This window comes from Crocodylus siamensis, chromosome 4 (genome assembly GCF_052110815.1).
Source record: "Crocodylus siamensis isolate JL-2025a chromosome 4, ASM5211081v1, whole genome shotgun sequence".
In the NCBI taxonomy this organism is placed as follows: domain Eukaryota; kingdom Metazoa; phylum Chordata; order Crocodylia; family Crocodylidae; genus Crocodylus; species Crocodylus siamensis.
This window is the reverse complement of record NC_143398.1, coordinates 153,196,671-153,213,739: the sequence shown is the minus strand read 5'-3', so window position 1 is coordinate 153,213,739 and position 17,069 is coordinate 153,196,671. Positions and strand designations below refer to the sequence as shown.

Here is a 17,069-nt window from a genome sequence, read left to right as displayed (position 1 = left end):
GGTGATGACCCCATCCCTCCATTGGGTGTATGCCTCCCTTTTAGCAAGGAGACATTCCCGGATGCTCCTAGTGAGCCATGGGGGTTTATGTGCCCTCCTGCTCCCTTTGACCCTTGTTGGGATTACCTCCCTTTGGGCATGGAGGATCGTCTCCTTAAGGAGCAACCACTCACCTTGGACATCTGGCTCCCTTCCCCTCTGGGTCCTCAGCGCTTCCCCAACGATCCTCCTTAGCTTGTTGAAGTCAGCCCTCCTAAAGTCTAGGGCTGTTGCCTTGCTGCAGCCCTTTGCCACCTTACGCTGGATGGTGAATTCCAGCAAGCGATGATCACTGTCTCCCAGGTGGCCCATCACCCGCAGCCCCCTCACCAGGTCGTCACCCGTGGCCAGCACCAGGTCCAACAAGGCGTCTCCCCTGGTGGGGCTGTGCACCTCCTGGGTTAGATGGAGGTCCTGCACTCTGGCTAAGAACCGACGTGAGCGGTCAGACTTGGCTGACTGCTCTTCCCAGCAGATGTCTGGGAAGTTCAGGTCCCCCATAACCACATCCTTAGCCCTCAGTGCCTCTGTGAGCTGACCTAAGAATTCCTGGTCGAGCTCTTCTCCCTGGTTGGGAGGTCTATAGTAGACTCCCACCGTTAAGTCTCTATCCCCTGGACTGCCTTTTACTCTAACCCAGAGCACCTCAGAGTGCCCCCCCTCTACCCCCTTGCTAATTGACGAGGAAGTATATTCCTCCTTGATGTAGAGTGCTACTCCTCCACCTTTCCTTCCTATCCTGTCCCTCCTGTATAGCCTATAGCCCTTGACACTCACCGCCCAGTCATGCGATGAGTCCCACCACGTTTCTGTGATCCCCACTATGTCAGGGCTGGTGACAGCTAGGAGGAGGGCGAGTTCCTCCTGCTTCTTCCCCATACTTCGAGCATTCGTGTAGAGGCATTTGAGGCCTCCAACGGTTGTGCCCGCTGACCCCCTAGTCTCAGCAATGCCCCGTCCCCCATCACTTACCTGTTTCTCCCTTTTGACCATTGGTCTGGGCTCGCTGGCTGTTGCTGGGCCTGGTAGCTCATCGTCTCCTCCGCCCTCATCTTCCCCCTCCCCCGACGAGCCTAGTTTAAAGCCCGCCGAAGGAGGTTCACCAATAAGGAGGTACCATGACTGTGCATTGCACCCTTGACATACTGTTAGACCCTCAAAGGTGCTCAGGGATCCAGGAAACTGGGATGAAAGCCCCAGGTGCTATGATACAGCCAGCTCATCAGGCCCATGATAAAAGGGTAGGGTGAGAGGAAAGAAGGATGAGAGATGCTTGTACATACAGGGGAGAGATGGTGGATTGGGACAGGACACCCCAGCCCCATTCCTGGCTTAGCTCCAAATCCTGAACATGACCTTGGGTGAGAGCTCCTGGGACCTGAGCAAGTCACTTCACCTCTATGGGTCCCTGTTCTGTAAAATGGGGTGATTATCTGCATTTAAAAAGATCTGTTTGAGGTGCAGTGCCACAAGAGTACCCCCAGGGCAGAGCAGGGATGAGGGAGAGACAAAGGTCATACCAGCAACAGTTTGGCAATGGAACAAGCTCCACAACCAGACTAAGCTAAACCAGCTAAAGCAGGCAGCCCACAGGCCACTTAGGCCCACAATCGTAGTAACCTGCAGCTCTCAAGCTCTCCGTCTCCAGCTCCAGCTACTGGGTATCCAGGCTCCCCTTCTCCCTTCTCCAGCTTTCAATTCCTGTCCCTGCCCCAGAGGACCTTGCAGTTGGGGAGATGATAGGGTGCCATGGCCCCAGCTGGTGCACCCTTTCCCCCCATCCACTCCAGCAGCTAAGAAAGCCCTGAGCTGAAGGAATGTTTTGCTGGAATGACCTACTTGACAGCTTATATCAACAAAACTATGCCAGGAAGGGGCAGGGTGTGTAAAACACAGATAAGGTATGCAAACCAAACCCATTTATTTGGGCCTCAGTTCCCAACCTGGGCTGTGCCCTGCCTCTTGGCTTCTCCCAGTCCCTCCATATCATCCTTGTGAGGGGCCAGGCACTCCCAGGAACATTTAACATATCTGAATATCAGGCTGCCAGGTTAAGAAGTGCTGCTTATCCAACTCTCCTGATCACCTTCCTACTGGCGATGTAAAAAAAGCCTGGCTTCCAGGTTTTAGAGAAAAGTGACTGAAGTATCTTCTGGGATTGGAGGCAGGGAGGGTGGAGGGGGACATACAGGAAATAGAGGGGAAGGATGGGCCAATTGTGAGGGTACTGGAAGACCCAGGGTCAATTCCCTGCTCTGCTACAGATTGCCTGTGGGACCTTGGGCACAACACCTGTCTCTCAGTTTGCCATCAGTAAAGCACGACAAGAGGCCTGCCCTGCCCCCTAGGGGTGGTGTGGGGATAAATGCCTTAAAGATTAGGAGGTGCTCAAATATGAAGGTAACAGCAACTGCTGAAGCAGCCATGGTCAACAGACAGACAGGGCTTGGTTACACAAAGGTAAAACAACAGCTGGAGAAAAATAAGAGCCTGAGGGGCAGAATTAAAAGACTTTTCTCATTTAATTATCAGAAACAGGCAATGAAGAAAGTGGCTTAAAAGCAAGGAAGACTCAAGGACAAGTGAAAGTAGGCAGCTTTATCTGTGAAGGGGGGGAATATTCAAGGAGTTACAACACTGGCGAGCTCTCCACCAGCTCACCAGACATGAGGAGCTGCACAGATCCAGCATGCACATGGCCCCCCTGTGGGGTCCAGCTCTGGAAACCCAGGACAGCACAGGATGGAACAAACCTGGCTACAAGTTAAATTTCCTTTCAGCATCACATCAGGTCATAACATGCGGCACTGCCTCCCAGCCTGCCCTGAAAGCCAATGAGGGCTGCAGGCAGAGCATGGCACAGGATCCTCATGGGGATTTGGGGGAGATTCTCCCCAAGGTCTGTGCTGAAGTGTTCTAGGAATGGCACCATGCTGGGGGTAGCAAGCTTCTCCACTGTCTTCCAGGCTTTCAGTGGGCACAATAAAAGCAGCCCTGGGTGACTCCTACAGCCCTTTCCTCCATTGCACCCTGCTACAAGAAGAGCAGGTGGAGAAGAGATCCCCACACCAGCTCCAAGGACAGTGTTGAGGACAGTGTAGTGTTTGGTACAGCAAGGTCACGCCCTGCTTCCCCTGGAAAGCACTTTGAGATCTACTGATGGACAGCGCTACATGAAGCTAGGTAATGTTACTATTACTCTTCTGCCACGAATGTAATCTAGAAACACACAAGTGACAGCACCCCAACACCCCACTACTGGCAAAGGCACAGAGTTCAGCAGACCAGGAAGACAGCTTTGATATCTATATCCAGTCTGTCACTGACTTCTCCAACAGCCCAGCTACTGACTCTCCACATGGATGCCAAAGCCTAACGGACGTTCTTCTGCTTTCAAAGGCAAGATTTACATCCCCCAGATAAACCCAATTAGCTCATCTGACTCCTTCCTTCAGGGGTTTCAAGCAGAGGCTGGACAAGCATCTGTGCAAAGGCCTGCAGGAAGCAACCCTAGCAGTCACGTCCAACTCTGTGATTCTATGACCAGGAAGAATCTACATCAGCTTCTACACCAGCTATGAGCTGCCCTATGCCTGCTGCTATATGGAACCAAAACAGCAGTCCTGCTAGGCTGTGCTCAAAACCTTGAAAAAAAGGAAATGGTGAGATCCGACTGCGACCATACAGGAGGCAGGACCCAGCAAGTCTCTTGGCTGTCAGCAGAAAAATAAAACAGGATTTAAAAAAAAGTAAACAAATGAATAAATAACAGTGATGCTTTAAAAAATTCCCTTCCCCTCCTGTAAACTCCATCCCCAATTGCAGTCCTCTGTCCATCCCAATGTGTCCAGCTCAACCGTCTGTGGCCAAGATGACAACAGCCCCGAAAATCCCGACATTCTGCCCGATGAGTTTCATCTGGTTCCAGAACTCAACACGGCGTGAGTCGTGCCAATAGCCGAGGTTCCCGTCAATGAGCAGGATGACCAAGGGCAGGATCACGGAGAGGATCTGAGCAGCCGTCCTAACATAATAGCCAGACAGGAAGGACAGGGCCAGCACCCCATACAGGATGAAGAGCAGCTGCAGCGTGATTTCCCCCCCAAGGATGTGGTTCAGATAAGCCAGACGGTCCTCTTTGCTGTGCTGGAGAGAATAGGCCTGCGAGTGCAGAGGAACAATAAGCCAGGAGGTAGGGGTGAATTATCACAGATAGAAAGGGTACAGGGACTCCCCAAGTTACATGGCAAGTGTGTAACTACATGCACCACAACACTCCAAGGCAGCTCAAGAGAGGAGACGTGCAGTTACCACAGCCGTAATCCAGCCAAGGCACAAGGGTTCACTGCTAGCTTTTTACAGAATCATTGAGAAGTAGGGCAGGAAAGGACCTCCAGAAGTCATCTGGTCCCACTCCTGCCTGAAACCCCACAGAATCCAAATGCCAGGTTGACCCATCCCCTAAAAGGCAGCACTGGAAGCAGCAGGTGACTCCCAGTGCCATTCTGGAAGCAAAAAGGAACAGGACTTCCCCCCCTGAGTCCAACAAGAACCACCTCATTCATGCCAATTTCTGTCCAATCTGGTGAATTCACTGCTTCTGTTTCCTATATCCTCTCCTAAGGGACAGGTGCTTCCAAGGACGCAGGTAACACAATGCATCATGGGACTGATCTGAGATCCAGCAGCATAGTCAAGAGGGCACAGGCCTCATGCAGCACCAACCCTCCTACAGCTGTGACCAGAACTGCCCCAACAACTGAACATTTCACCTACAGCCACTGAAGCAGTGCACCAACTCCCCCCTTCCTTCTAATTACTCAGCCTCCTCCTACTGCTTTAGTGCTTTCAGTGTAAGCCAACACGTTGGCTGGCAGAGGCTTCATTGTGCAGTCCTACCATTGGCAGACATGCCATTTCCAAGCCAAGCACATCCTAGACTAGCCAAAGCTTGCCCTGATGCAGATACGTACCACGCAAATGAGGTAGATGCCCAGAAAGACCTGCCCAGTGGACTGTAGGGACCTGCTCCGGGGCTTCTGGCGATACACCTCACCTGCACCACTCGCCAGGACCAGGAACCCGCCAATGATGGCTATTGTGCGTGAATACATCCTCACCTGAAGGGGGATGACAGGATGCATGTGCCTGTTAATGACTAGGAAAGAAAAAAGGAGCCTTGCAGGAAGCTTTCAGGAGAAAAGGAAAAGGGTGAGGCATTTATATGAACAAGTGTGGTCTCAGCAGGAATAATACAAAGGGCAAGACCTCTCTCATGTTCAGACTTCAGGGCGTGAGCTAATCATCAGCTGAAGTCAGGAAGAAACAGAGCAGGACTGCAACATGTGCCTTGTGCACTACTCTGGCCACTGCTTGGGAGCAGACTGTAGGCCATAGCAGGACCAAACCCAGGGGAAAAGTGGGGGGTAGAATGAAAAGAAAAGTAGTGACAGGGTAATTCTTACTGTCATAGACCTGCGAAAGGCAGCTGGCTCAACAAGCCTGGAGACTGAGGCCTTCTGTTCAGAGCAGATGCAGCCCAGGGGGGAGCCAGGCAAGTCTGCCACAGCCTCACTCCTTGGGGCAGCCAACCCTGAGGCACTGGGAGGCAACTGGCTCCACTATGACAGACGGGCCTGGGCTGAGCCTGCCTTCCTTTCAGGCAGGCGAAACAGCGATCACAGGCAACAACAATGGTTACTGAGCCGGGACGGCACAGCAACGTAGGGTGGCAGGTGCTCCCACCCCTGCCAGCCAGCAGGGAACACGGACAAGGGTCTCACCTTCAGCCAGTCTCCGTAGTGCACGTAGCCCCCGATGTAGGCCGCGTACATGCTGATGGCCAGCTGCAGAGCAGCTCCCAGCGCAAACCACCTGCGCTTCACCCCAAAGGACATGAAGCTGGCGCACAGCACTGCTGCCCCCATGTCGAAGTACAGGTACGGGATGGGAATGTCCGGCTTCCTGGGTGTGGTAAGAAGGGCTTTCAGCCGCCCTGGCAACACCATGCGTTCAGGGCAAAGCAGGCACCATCCCCCATGCACACCGAGGGGCACCGGGATGAGGCGGGGCAGGGCTGAGGGGCGACCCCACCGTCGGAGGCAGGGATGTGGTTGTGGAAGCCTCTCCCTCGCGCCCATAACCCAGCGCCCAGATGCTGCCTGCAGCCCCGACGCCCCATCCCCGGGCCAACGGAGGGCATCTCTGACACCCGCTGCCTCGTGCCCACAGCCGGGCGGGCAGAGCCCAGGGCCCCCCAGGCGCAGCTCAGCCCAGCGCCCCGCCCCCTAGGCCGCCCCGCCCCGCCCCGCCCCGCCCCGCCCCACCTGCGGGCGTCCGCGCGCTCGGCGAAGAGCAGCAGGGCGCCGAAGCAGTTCCAGAACGGGAAGCGCGTGAGCAGCAGCGCCCCGAACTGCATCAGCAGCTGCAGCATGCGCCGCCGCCTGCCGCCGGCCGCCATCTTGGTGCGGGGCGGAAGCGGCGTCCCCATCGGCCCTCCGCGCACGCGCGCCCCCGCCCCTCGCGCCCCGTTCCGTCCTGTCCCGCAAGCGTGTCCCCCCGCGCCCTTCGCCCGCGACGCGGGGGTTCCGGCCGGGCGCGGGGCCGCCCCAGCTTTCCCTGATCCGAGCGCCAGGCCGGCTGGCCGAGGGCAGGGGAGAGCCACAAGGCCACCCCACCCCGCGACGATCTCCGTGGCCATGGTGGGGGCAGGATGAGGTGCAAGACCCTCGGGCTGCAGGAGAGGACGCTGTGGCTGTGCGGGGGTCAAGCACTGGGACAGGCGCCTAGGACTCTAAGCGCAAGGCCCCGCTCCGTCCCATGCTGGCGCAGTGCTGGGCCCTGCCCCTGGAGACGCTGGGGCGGCCTGGGAGCAGAGCCTGAGCAGGGACTAGCCCAGCCAACTGCCAGTTGGGGCGAGCCCTTGCCCCCTCGCTGCCAGCTGGGGTACCTGTGGCAGGGCTGGGCCCAGCTGGGAGCCAGCAGCTTGCTGGAGGAAGCAGGGTGACGCTGACTCCTATGTTTCCCGCATGCCCAGTGAATAGGGCTCGGGCGCTGCGATGCCAGGAAGTGTCCACAGAGCTCTCCAGGATGGGGACAAGGAAAGGGAGGACCAGGGGTCTCCTTTCCTCTTTAAAGGACATTTCGAGCAAGGCTCCTTGGTGTTTCAAGGGGCCCAGTTCCCCTTTTGGGGGACTTGCATGGCTTCAGCAATGTCCCACAGGCTTGTGGCTTGTACCAGCTGAATGTCAAAGGGCCCAGCCCCTGAGTGGGTTATATGCCCCCTCCCCCCCCCCCCAGCTAATCTACACAAATTCAGAGAAAGAAGCTGCACCCAGCCCTCTTACCAGTGCCTGCGCAAGGGAAGAGTGCAAAGGGCCCCACAAACAGCTGACAACCCTCACTACAGTGGAAGCTACTTGGGTAGGGTTGTCTGTGATGGATGCTGCACGCACACAGAACAGCCCTGAACTCCAGCTCCCAGTGGCTCCTAGCAACAGGCAAAGCCCCTAAGGGAGAAACCGTGCCAGAAGGTAGAAGGAAAGCAGGCTTTATTTCTGGTGTATTTATTCCTTCTTTCCCATTCTAGGGCTATGCAGTATGACAGAGGGATGAGGTGCCATGGGAAGAGCATCATCCTCAGAGCAGCCAGTTAACCCACAATGCTGAGGGCCCCATGGGAGACTATTCCTCAACAAGCTGCTGGAGGCTTGATGAGCTGCAGGAGTCCACCGCTGGGTCAGAATACAGTGCCAGTCTCTGGCTGTGCCCTAGGGACAGATTTAGGGTCTGAACTTGTCAAAGACAGAGCTGCAGCAGGGAGACATACTCTCTCTATGCCTGAAGAAGGGTGTTTGTGACCAAAAGCTTGCAAAGAACAATCTTTCCAACTATTTAGTTGGTCTAATGAAAGACATCATATCTACCTAAAGAACCTTGTCTGCAGGAAGGCAAGGGCATTCAGTGCCTTAAGCGATGAGCCCAGGAGCTGAGGGGAGGCTAAGAAAGCAACCAGGCACTTCCCTGTCCCACCCCAGCTTCCCTCACTTCTCCTGTGAGTCAAAAGGACCCTCCGACTCATTCCAGCTCTTCTCCTGGCTCTTCTTCCTGTTCCGCTCTGCCATGACAATGGCTGCAATAACAGTCACTAGGACAGTGACAGTGATCACCAGGACCGTGGCTGTCTCCGCCATACACAGCTGGGCATCCACGGCCACAAGGGGCAAGCCAGCCAGCTGCCAGGGGCTGGCACAGGTGATGTTCTCATAGTCATCAACGTGGAGGTGGCGCACACTCAGGATCTTACTAAAGACCCGCTGGAGGTCACAGTCACAGGCCCAGGGGTTGCCGGCAAGCTGGAGGTGGGTGCCAGCTGTCTGGATGTTCAGGAAGGTCTTAAACTTGAGGTGAATGAGCTGGTTTCTTGTCAAGGCCAAGAGATTCATGCTATGCAGAGAGGTGAAGGCCTCTCCTTCAATGACGCTGATGTTGTTGCTGCTGAGGACAAGGACTTCCAGGCTCTGGAGCATGGAGAAACAGCCATTGTGGATGAACTCTATCCAGTTGGCCTGGAGATAGAGATAGCGAAGCCGGGACAGGCCCCGAAAAGCCCCTTTCTCAATGAACGCCACCCAGTTGTAGCTCAGGTCCAGCTTCTCCAAGTTTTCCAGGTGCTGCAGACTCTCAAAGCCCACAGCTGAAAGATGGTTGTAAGCTGCTGTGAGCTCCCTCAGGGAGGATAGCTCAACAGAGAAGTCACGCGGCAGCTGGGTCAGGAGGTTGTGGCTGAGGTCCATTTTCTCCAGGAACCCCAGAGACCTGAAGGCCTGGGGCCACAGCCTGCTGATGGAGTTGTGGGCAAGGAACAAGATCTTCATGGACCACAGGGCATTGAAGGAGCCCTCCTCCAGGCTGCTCAGGTTGTTGTGCTTCAGGTCCAGCATCCAAGTGCCACGAGGGATGTTATGGGGCACGTAGGCCAGGTGCTGGCCATGGCAGTCCACAAAGCTGGAGGACTCGTAGCAGATGCACAGCGGAGGGCAGGCTGTGGAGGTTCTTCCCCCCAGCACCCAGAGTAGACAGAGCACCACAAGTAAAGGCAGCATGGTGAATGCGGGTGGCAGGGGAGACTCCCTGCACTGCACGCAGTCCTGGTACAGACTGAAGGACAGAGGGAACAACCCCAGTCCAGATCACTTTCAGCCCAGTGTATCAGTCCCACCGCCGAGGAGGGGCTCGGATTTCCTTGGAGGAGGCTGTAACAAAAGACTGCTTTGCTGAATGACAGGCCATGAGCTTTCTTGGGCTTCAGTCTCTTCAGGACAAAGCAGAGGGAACGTAAACAATTCCCAAGGGGAGGGAGCAGAATGGATAGGTCCATAATGGGACCATCTGTTGGCATGGCCTGTCACTCACATCAGTGTCTTCCAGCCTGGGCTTCTCTTTTCATCTTACCTGCCAGCCTCTGGATGCCCAACTGGGCAGGGCACTAAATATTGGAGAGGGGCAGGGAGAGCAACAGCCTGCAATGGGGTTTTCCAAGAGACAATCTCCCTGCTCATCTAAGAACCCCAGGAGGGCTAATTCCATCCATGTAGAGAGCCATTGTGGGGGCAAGGTTCTGCTCTGAGCCCAGAGGAGGTGCTGCAGAGAGAGCTTCAGGTGGGTCTAAGCAAGATCCAGATTCTAGGCCAGGGCAGGCCAAAGTGTAAATCAGTGCAAGATGCTGCAGTTTACCCATGCTACCCCAACTTGGAACTTCTGCTCTGCGGAGTCCCCTGTTTCCCCTGCGGGCTGATTACACAGTCACTTCTTCCGAGGGAAATCCCTTCCTAGGCTCCCCATGGTACTTGTGCCCCAACTGTGCAGGCAAAATTGTGTGCTGGGATCTGTTACAGAATAACCGCCTCTCCCACTTTGTGGCGTCCCTGCCACCCCCACCTTCTACCAGCCCCTCAGCCCTGCCAGCTGCAAGGTCATCTGCAGGGCTAAGAGATCTCCCACATGGGGCACTCCCATCCTGCGCTGCCTGGCCTGGCCCAGAGCAGCAGCATATCTGCACAAGTGTTGCAAAGCATATTGACTGCTGCTTCAGCCTTGACCACAGTTTGACTTGCTCTGAGGCTGACAATTCCTACCCAACTGATTGCAAGATGGGGTAGAAGAATAGCTGCCCAATGGGCAGGGAGACCCCTGCCTGGGCATCAAAATGGGGACAGGCAGCTCTAGCCTGAATTGAGTCCCTTGGGCATGTTCAGCCTGAAAGGTCTCACTGCTTTGCAGATGCTGGCCACTTTCTGAGGTAGCAGGGGAAGAGGCAAGGGGCACAGTCCATGACCCTACTCACTGGGGCCTGGCCCCCACCCCAGCCCAAGACTGGAGGGAAAGCAGCGAACTCATTCTTAGCAGAGGATGGGCACCCAGCTCTGACACACCAGACCCACATCCAAGCCACTTCGCAGAGCCCTTGACAGAGCAGGCTGTGCATGTCCTCCCTGCTACATAACCTGGTAGTCCAGCATGGCTCGGCCTCCTCTAGGATGCCAGCCTACTTCTGCTGTCAGTGGCTGTAGCTCTCCAAGTAGTAGAGGTCAGGGCTTGAGGTCCTGGGCTCAAAACCTGCTGCCCAGGAGCCTGTGTGAACGCAGAGTATGCGCTAGGAGCTGGATCTGGCGACTGCTTTTCTGGGACCAGCTGCAGAGTTGAGGGACGGCATATGGGGCCTGGAAGCTTGTCTGCCAGCTCTCCCGATGCTAGAGTTGATGCAGTAAGAGTGACCAAATGCATCCTGCTTCTTAAAAAAGTATTGTCCACGCAAGCTGCCATCCAGGGGAGACAATGTGCTGTACCTAGAGGCTGCATCCTGCTATACCTGCCAAGGGGGCAGTTAAGGGCATGCAGAAAGTCCACCCCTACCATGGCCTTCCTCAGAGCAAAGTTCCCCCCCTCACCATGCTGCTCAGAGGCAGGCAGGGAGTGGGCCTGTGGTCTGTGGGGGGCAAGCCCAGCTCCAGTCCAGAGAGCTGTGGCCAAGGCAGGAAAGGGGAACATGGGGAGGGGCAGGTGGGGTATAGGGAGTGAGAGATGGGATCAGTCTGAGAGCATATATGGGGGGCATGAATATGGGAGTGCCTCTGCAGAGTAGCATAGGCAGCCCAGGGAGAGGTCCCCTGGGGCAGGAGCTAGCATTGCCACCACCACCACAGGCCCCAGGGTAAGTGTCATGGCAGAGGGTGGACAAAGGACCCCGCCCCCAAAGTAGAGATGCTGCACTGGGGTAGCCCAGGGACAGGTTTAACCAGGGGTTCGATCCAGTGGGCACACACACTGAGCCCAGCTGCCCCTGGAGGGGCATTGCATGGAATATACCACATGGGTTTGGTCTAGGGGAGAGCTCTAACCTCTAGGCTGGAGGATTACGTGCCTACTGCTTCCTCTTTCCAGCCCAATGAAACTGTTACTGGGCCACCAAAAAGCAGCCCCCTGGACCCATGATGAGAGAGAGTGTGTGTGTGTGTGGGAGGCTGGGAGCTGCTGCCAGGTGAAATACATGCAGCCCAGCCACCAGGAAGAAGCGGTCTCCCTGGGCTGCCTTTGGGGGAAGGACCCACCCCCTCTGGCACCCCCAGTGTCCCTCATCCAGGGAAGCCGAGGGACGAGAAGAGAAGATGCCCTCCAGGCCCTTCTCCTGCCCTGCGCAGCTGGCCAGCCCCTTCTCCTGGAGGCCATGTCATTCCCAGCTGCTCCAAAGACAGGCAGGTAGGGATAGAGTGGGACCAGCCTGGGGCTGAGGGAGCTGGAGTTGCTCATCCCACATGCACGTACCTGGGCTCCTGCTCCTTGCCAAGTCCAGTTCCCAGGCAGGTACAGCTGAGGTCCTTGGTGCTGTCGGAGGGGACCACATCCTGGATCTGTCAGTGTGTGGAGTCTCACTCAGCTGGGGATTACCAATGCCATTTGGCTGGATGCCACTTGCCTGGTCTCTCTCTCTCTCTCCCTCCCCCCAGGGTGGCACAGTGCCCAGCAGAAGCCCTGAGCTTTGGGGCAGAGTGGGGGAAGGAAGAGGGGGCAGTGCTGAAAGAGATGGCAGATGGGCTGTCAAACTTCCAGCTCCTCCCTCCTCTGACAGGGGTGAGGTATCCACCTCTTCCTCCACTCCAAAGCAATGCAGCATGGGGGGATTTTTGCCCTTCTTGCCGCCAGGATCAGTGCAAAAGGGCAGGCAGGGCAGAAGCTGGGGGAGGAGGAAGCTGCTAGGTCTATCTCCCTGCCCTGGGGTTTGGGAGCACTGGGCCCATCAGGCGTGCAGTCCAGTGGCTAGGGAAGGGTATCACTCAGACTCCTGGGCTCTGGGAAGGGAATTTGGGCCCCCTAAGTGACTGGTAGCTGGGAACCTAGTAACCCCTGCTCCACCCTTGGGCTGGCCAGCTGGCATCCATGTGCCCTGAGGTACACGATTGTGGCCAAGACTTCAGAAGCCTCCTTTTTAGGTGCCTGACTTGAGACACCCCAAAGTAGTGTTTCAGGGGCACTGAGCACCCCGGCACCACCTGACAGCTGCCAGCAGCTCCAGGTTCAGGCAGGCACCCAGCACTTGAGACACCCCCAAAACAGGGGCCGCCCACATTAACTGCAGCCTTCATGTCTCTCTGCCGGGACACAGAGGAACATTAACTCCTGCTGCGCTGCCCCCCAGAACTGGCTGCCTACCGGTGACACCCGTGCAGGCACCAAGCCCATTTGGAAGAGATTTCGGACAGTGATTGTGCTGCACCTTCACATAGGCTTTGGTTCTCTCCCACATCCTGTGGTGATGCCCTCCCCTGCCCTGCTCATTCTCCACTGATCAGGCCCATTTCCAGCCAGGAACTTGAGCAAGGCTGGGGGTTTATAATTCATGGGGCTGGCATTGAGGCATCTTGCGTTTCATTCACTCAGCACCCATGCCCGCATGCCAGACATGCAAAATTCATCACCCCACACCTCATCCATCATTCAGGAGCTCCCCCCTCATCCCAGCAGCTAATCAAGGCTTTTGTTTAATGAACGAGTTGCCTGGCCACATGCCTCGCCTGTGGAGGAGGTGGGGGGGTTAAGCCACAGGTATCCCACCTCCTATTCAGCCCACTCCCTGCCAGGTGCAGTCTGCATCACTGTCATTCTCCGGAGAGGCCCAGGGGAGGCCTTGGCACCCCTGCCCCCCCTCTGCTGGGACAACGGTAACTGAGACATGGGTCCTCCCCTAGCCAGTGCTTCTGCACCACCCTGACATTGCCTCCTGCTGGGAGAGCTGGAAACAAAGCAAGACCCAGGAGAGAAAGGGAAGGGGGAATACAAATGAGGGGAAATGATGGACAAGTCAGTGCTCTCTCTCAGGCCCCAGGACAGATTACAGCATGGGTATCACTGCTATCCATGGCAGTTAGCAGATAGCAGTGAATACGCTGACAAGGGGCTAAGGGAGCTACTTTCCACACAGCAGGTGCCTCTAGCAGCCGAGCGCGGACATTATCATCCCCCACAGCCCAGGATGCCATTCCAGGGTGGCCCCGGCAGGTGGTGCTCATGGAGAGAGCATCAGACAGGCTGTGGGGTATTGTACAGAGCCAGCCTGGTGGGATCCTATCTATGAACACGAAAAAAATTCCCTTACCCTGGATTCCAGAAACAGCATGCCTTGGGGTTTTCATTTCTGTGGGGAAAAAAGCTTTGCTGGATGCTGAAGCTGTTCCCAGGTGAGACCGAGAGCCCTAGGCAAGGCAGTCTAGTCTGAGCTGGTGCCCTGAGGGATGAGGTCCCAGGACTGGGTGGAACCCAAAGAACCTGAGAGATCCCCGATTTGGGATCGGGCCCAGGGGGCTGTAGACCCCAGATGCTGCTCCACCCATTGGGCAGCTGTGAACCACAGGGGGAGGGCCAGAGCCAAGACTGCAGCACCAGCTGATACAGAAGGCAGGGCTGCTGGACCAGCTGTGACTATCCCAGCTCAAATGCTTCTTGACAAGCAGCTGAGACCTCACACGACCAGAGGCAGTAACCCCCCCTTCACCCCCTATCCCCTTGCACTGCACACAGAAGGAGGAAATCCACTGGGTTCCCTGAGGCGAGTCAGTCATTCCCAAAGCTCACACATGACCACCCTCATTTCCATAGCAGAAGCCACCAGCAGAGGCTTCACACAGGGTACACAGCTGATGCTCAGTGTGCAGAGACAGGGTCTGAGAAGAACCAAGCACAGCCCTTTGTGCATGCACTGTAGGGAGCACAAGGCCAGGAGTCCCTGCAGGGCCTGGTGTCCTGCCAGGACAGCCATATGCGACTATGCTGGCTGCTAAGTGCAAAAAACCCGAGAAAGGTGTCCTGGGAGAAGCGTCCACCTAATCCTCTGCCAGCAGATAGCCAATTCCTCTTCCCACCAGTTCATGCACATAACTAATCCTCTTCCAGTTCTCTCACTTTTGGGGGGATTTCTTGCAGCAGAGTTGCATATTACACCACATACTCTTCCCACCCTGCAGTCCCGCAGAGGCGGTGGGAGCAATACCCCTGTCCTCCAGCAGGGGGCAGTCATGCCTAGACCAGCAAGGTAATGTGTGCAGTATTCTGGGTAATGATTGAGGCAGGAACTGAACTGGGCTCCATGGGCTGAGATGGAGAAGCTGGCACCAAAGAACCCAGCAAGGAGCAAGGGAAAGCTCCCCCTGATCAGTGCAAAGCCAGACCAAGAGAGCAGGGCAAAGCAAGAAAGAGGTAGGGCTACAGCCCCCTGCCCCACAGCATAGTGTGTGGGGTGCATGTGCTACTCACTAAATCAGAGCAGGAGTGACCAGGACAGACACCCCCTCTACCCCTGCCAGTTCTCACCTTGAGACACAGGATCTGAGCAGAAAAAAGGAGTCTCTCTCAGACTCTGTATTCCAGCCCTAAATCAGATGTACAGTGCAGCACCCGAGGCCTAGGCTGTCATGTATAAAGGCTTTCCCAGGATTTGGCAACCCACCCAGCCCTAGCCAGTCCTCGTCATACCTGACTAGTCCAAAAGCAGTTACAAAAAGCACTTACAGGCTCCATCCAAGAAAGCAGCTGCTGGCAGAGGTTCCCAGCATGGAGGTGCAAAGATAGAGATATTGGCTTCACTGCCCCCCATGCAAGGAGGCTGGCAGTGATGGGGAGAGCTTTGAGTGCCCCTCCCTCCCCTGCACAGAACTCCCCAGCTAGCACACAAGACCATGACAACAGCTATTTCCCCAATCTTTCTCAGGAAAGCACATGGCAATGAGGTTGGGTGTAATACCTATGCACTGGAAGAGACTCAGAACTCCAAACCCATCTCACACACACAGGTGGGATCAGCAGGTGCATTTGGCTGTACACAAGACTGAGCTGGGGTGGCATCATCAGGCTCTGATCACCCAGGACAATAGCAGAGCAAACATTTTGGGCCAGCTCATGGTCTGTCTCTATGCAGATGTAGCGATGGCAGTGCAGGCCTCCATGGCACCTGCATCACTAGCAGTCTAACAGAGGTCCCACGGCAAGCCCTTCACATCACAGTGTGCCCAATTCAGATGCTGCCATTGCATGGCATATCCAGTTACATCAAGCAGGTGACTGCATTACCTTGGTACAGTATCTAGAGCAGGCAAGGCTAGGGTAGTACAACGGGGAACCTATTTGGCACTCAGTGGGTGGCTTAGAGGATCTTGCCCCTCAAATTGTCATTAGCCCCTCTCTTGGATGGGAATGGGAGTACAGGCAGTCCCCAATTTACAACATTCCGAGTTACAATGTTTTGCACTTACAACATTCATTAATTGACACCGTTTCGACTTTATGGCATCAACTTTGATTTTACACACTCTAATGCCACGCCGTGCCAGTGAACAAGTTCACTGTGTCGCTCATCTCCCCAGAGAACATCTGTCCAAACTTCCTTGGAAACTTTAAGAAAGCTGACAAGACTCCAGAAAAACCCACAACCAAGACTCCTGAGAAGACTCCAGCCAAGAACCCTTCAAAAAGTCCAACCAAGAGCCCTTCAAGAAGTCCAGCAAAGTCACCTCAAAGAAGTCCTTCCAAATCAGTATGATTGCTATTTACAATATAAATACATTAATGTAGCTATATTACTCATCTATATTTGATGAGTACAAAATTCTGGGGTATTTTTAGTGAAAACAGGGTATCTAGCCTTGGTTCAGGAACCGATCCCACATTTATAACATGGTTTCTTATGAGAACATTGGCTCTGAGTTACAACGTTTCAACTTAAGATGTGTTTTCAGGAACCAGTTGTGTCATAAGTCCGAGGACTGCCTGCAGTTCCCTCACGTAGGCACAGGAAGGATGTAGCAGGTGCTTCTGAACTGAGCCAGGAACATCCAGACAGCAGCTTCTGCTCCACAATGACCCTGCTGCAGTTGCTCAGCCACAGCTGGCTGTGAATTTCAAGCAGGTGAAACGTCCAAAGGGCAAGAGCCCAAAATACACTGCCATGTAAGGCCCAGCTGGGTCTTAACAGGACAATTCTCCTCTCCTCTTCCTGACAGAGAAGTTTCCAGCCCACGTAGTATGGCTTTTGACCAGGTGAAGCCCTATCAGTACTGGCACATCTCTGGCACACAATTGTTAGCAAGCAGCCTGTATGGAGTGAGCTTCCACGTAGGCCTCATTTGAGGAGCCACCAGGCAATGCACCTGTACCAGTGTCCATGGGCCTTTGCTGTCCGAGTTGGAGCTGAAGGATCAACATGGGCTTTACATTTGCTTTATCTGGACAGTAGCCCAGTGTCTTCCTTCTCCAAGGCTGTTCTTGTTCCAAGGTTATTCATCAAACTGAAACCATGGCCTCTCCACAATGGGGATAAAAAAAAGCCACATTCCTCTTCCACCCACAAAAGCTGTAACTTGCCCAATCTGTTGGGCCAGTACTGGGCACAGCCAATCTTCTTTACCCGTTTAGAACTGCAAGGTACATCTGTGAACACAGGGTTGCCCTCCCAGCAGCCCTGCCACAAAACATAGATGCAAGTC

The 17,069-nt window shown here is 55.2% G+C and overlaps 2 protein-coding genes across 2 annotated transcripts; both read right to left on the bottom strand.

Moving 5' to 3' along the window:
* Positions 1-2,556: 2,556 nt before the first annotated feature.
* Positions 2,557-6,521, bottom strand: TMEM101 (transmembrane protein 101). The gene is made up of 4 exons (XM_090044251.1): positions 6,366-6,521; positions 5,823-6,003; positions 5,013-5,159; positions 2,557-4,200 (listed from the first exon to the last, which is right to left on the bottom strand). The coding sequence occupies exons 1-4, from the start codon at positions 6,497-6,499 to the stop codon at positions 3,892-3,894; spliced, it is 771 nt and encodes a 256-aa protein (XP_089900377.1). The 5' UTR covers positions 6,500-6,521; the 3' UTR covers positions 2,557-3,891.
* A 1,375-nt stretch (positions 6,522-7,896) lies between these two features.
* LOC149866810 (uncharacterized) lies at positions 7,897-9,143 on the bottom strand. The gene has a single exon (XM_090041653.1). The coding sequence runs from the start codon at positions 9,141-9,143 to the stop codon at positions 8,082-8,084; it is 1,062 nt and encodes a 353-aa protein (XP_089897779.1). The 3' UTR covers positions 7,897-8,081.
* Between the last annotated feature and the right edge of the window lie 7,926 nt (positions 9,144-17,069).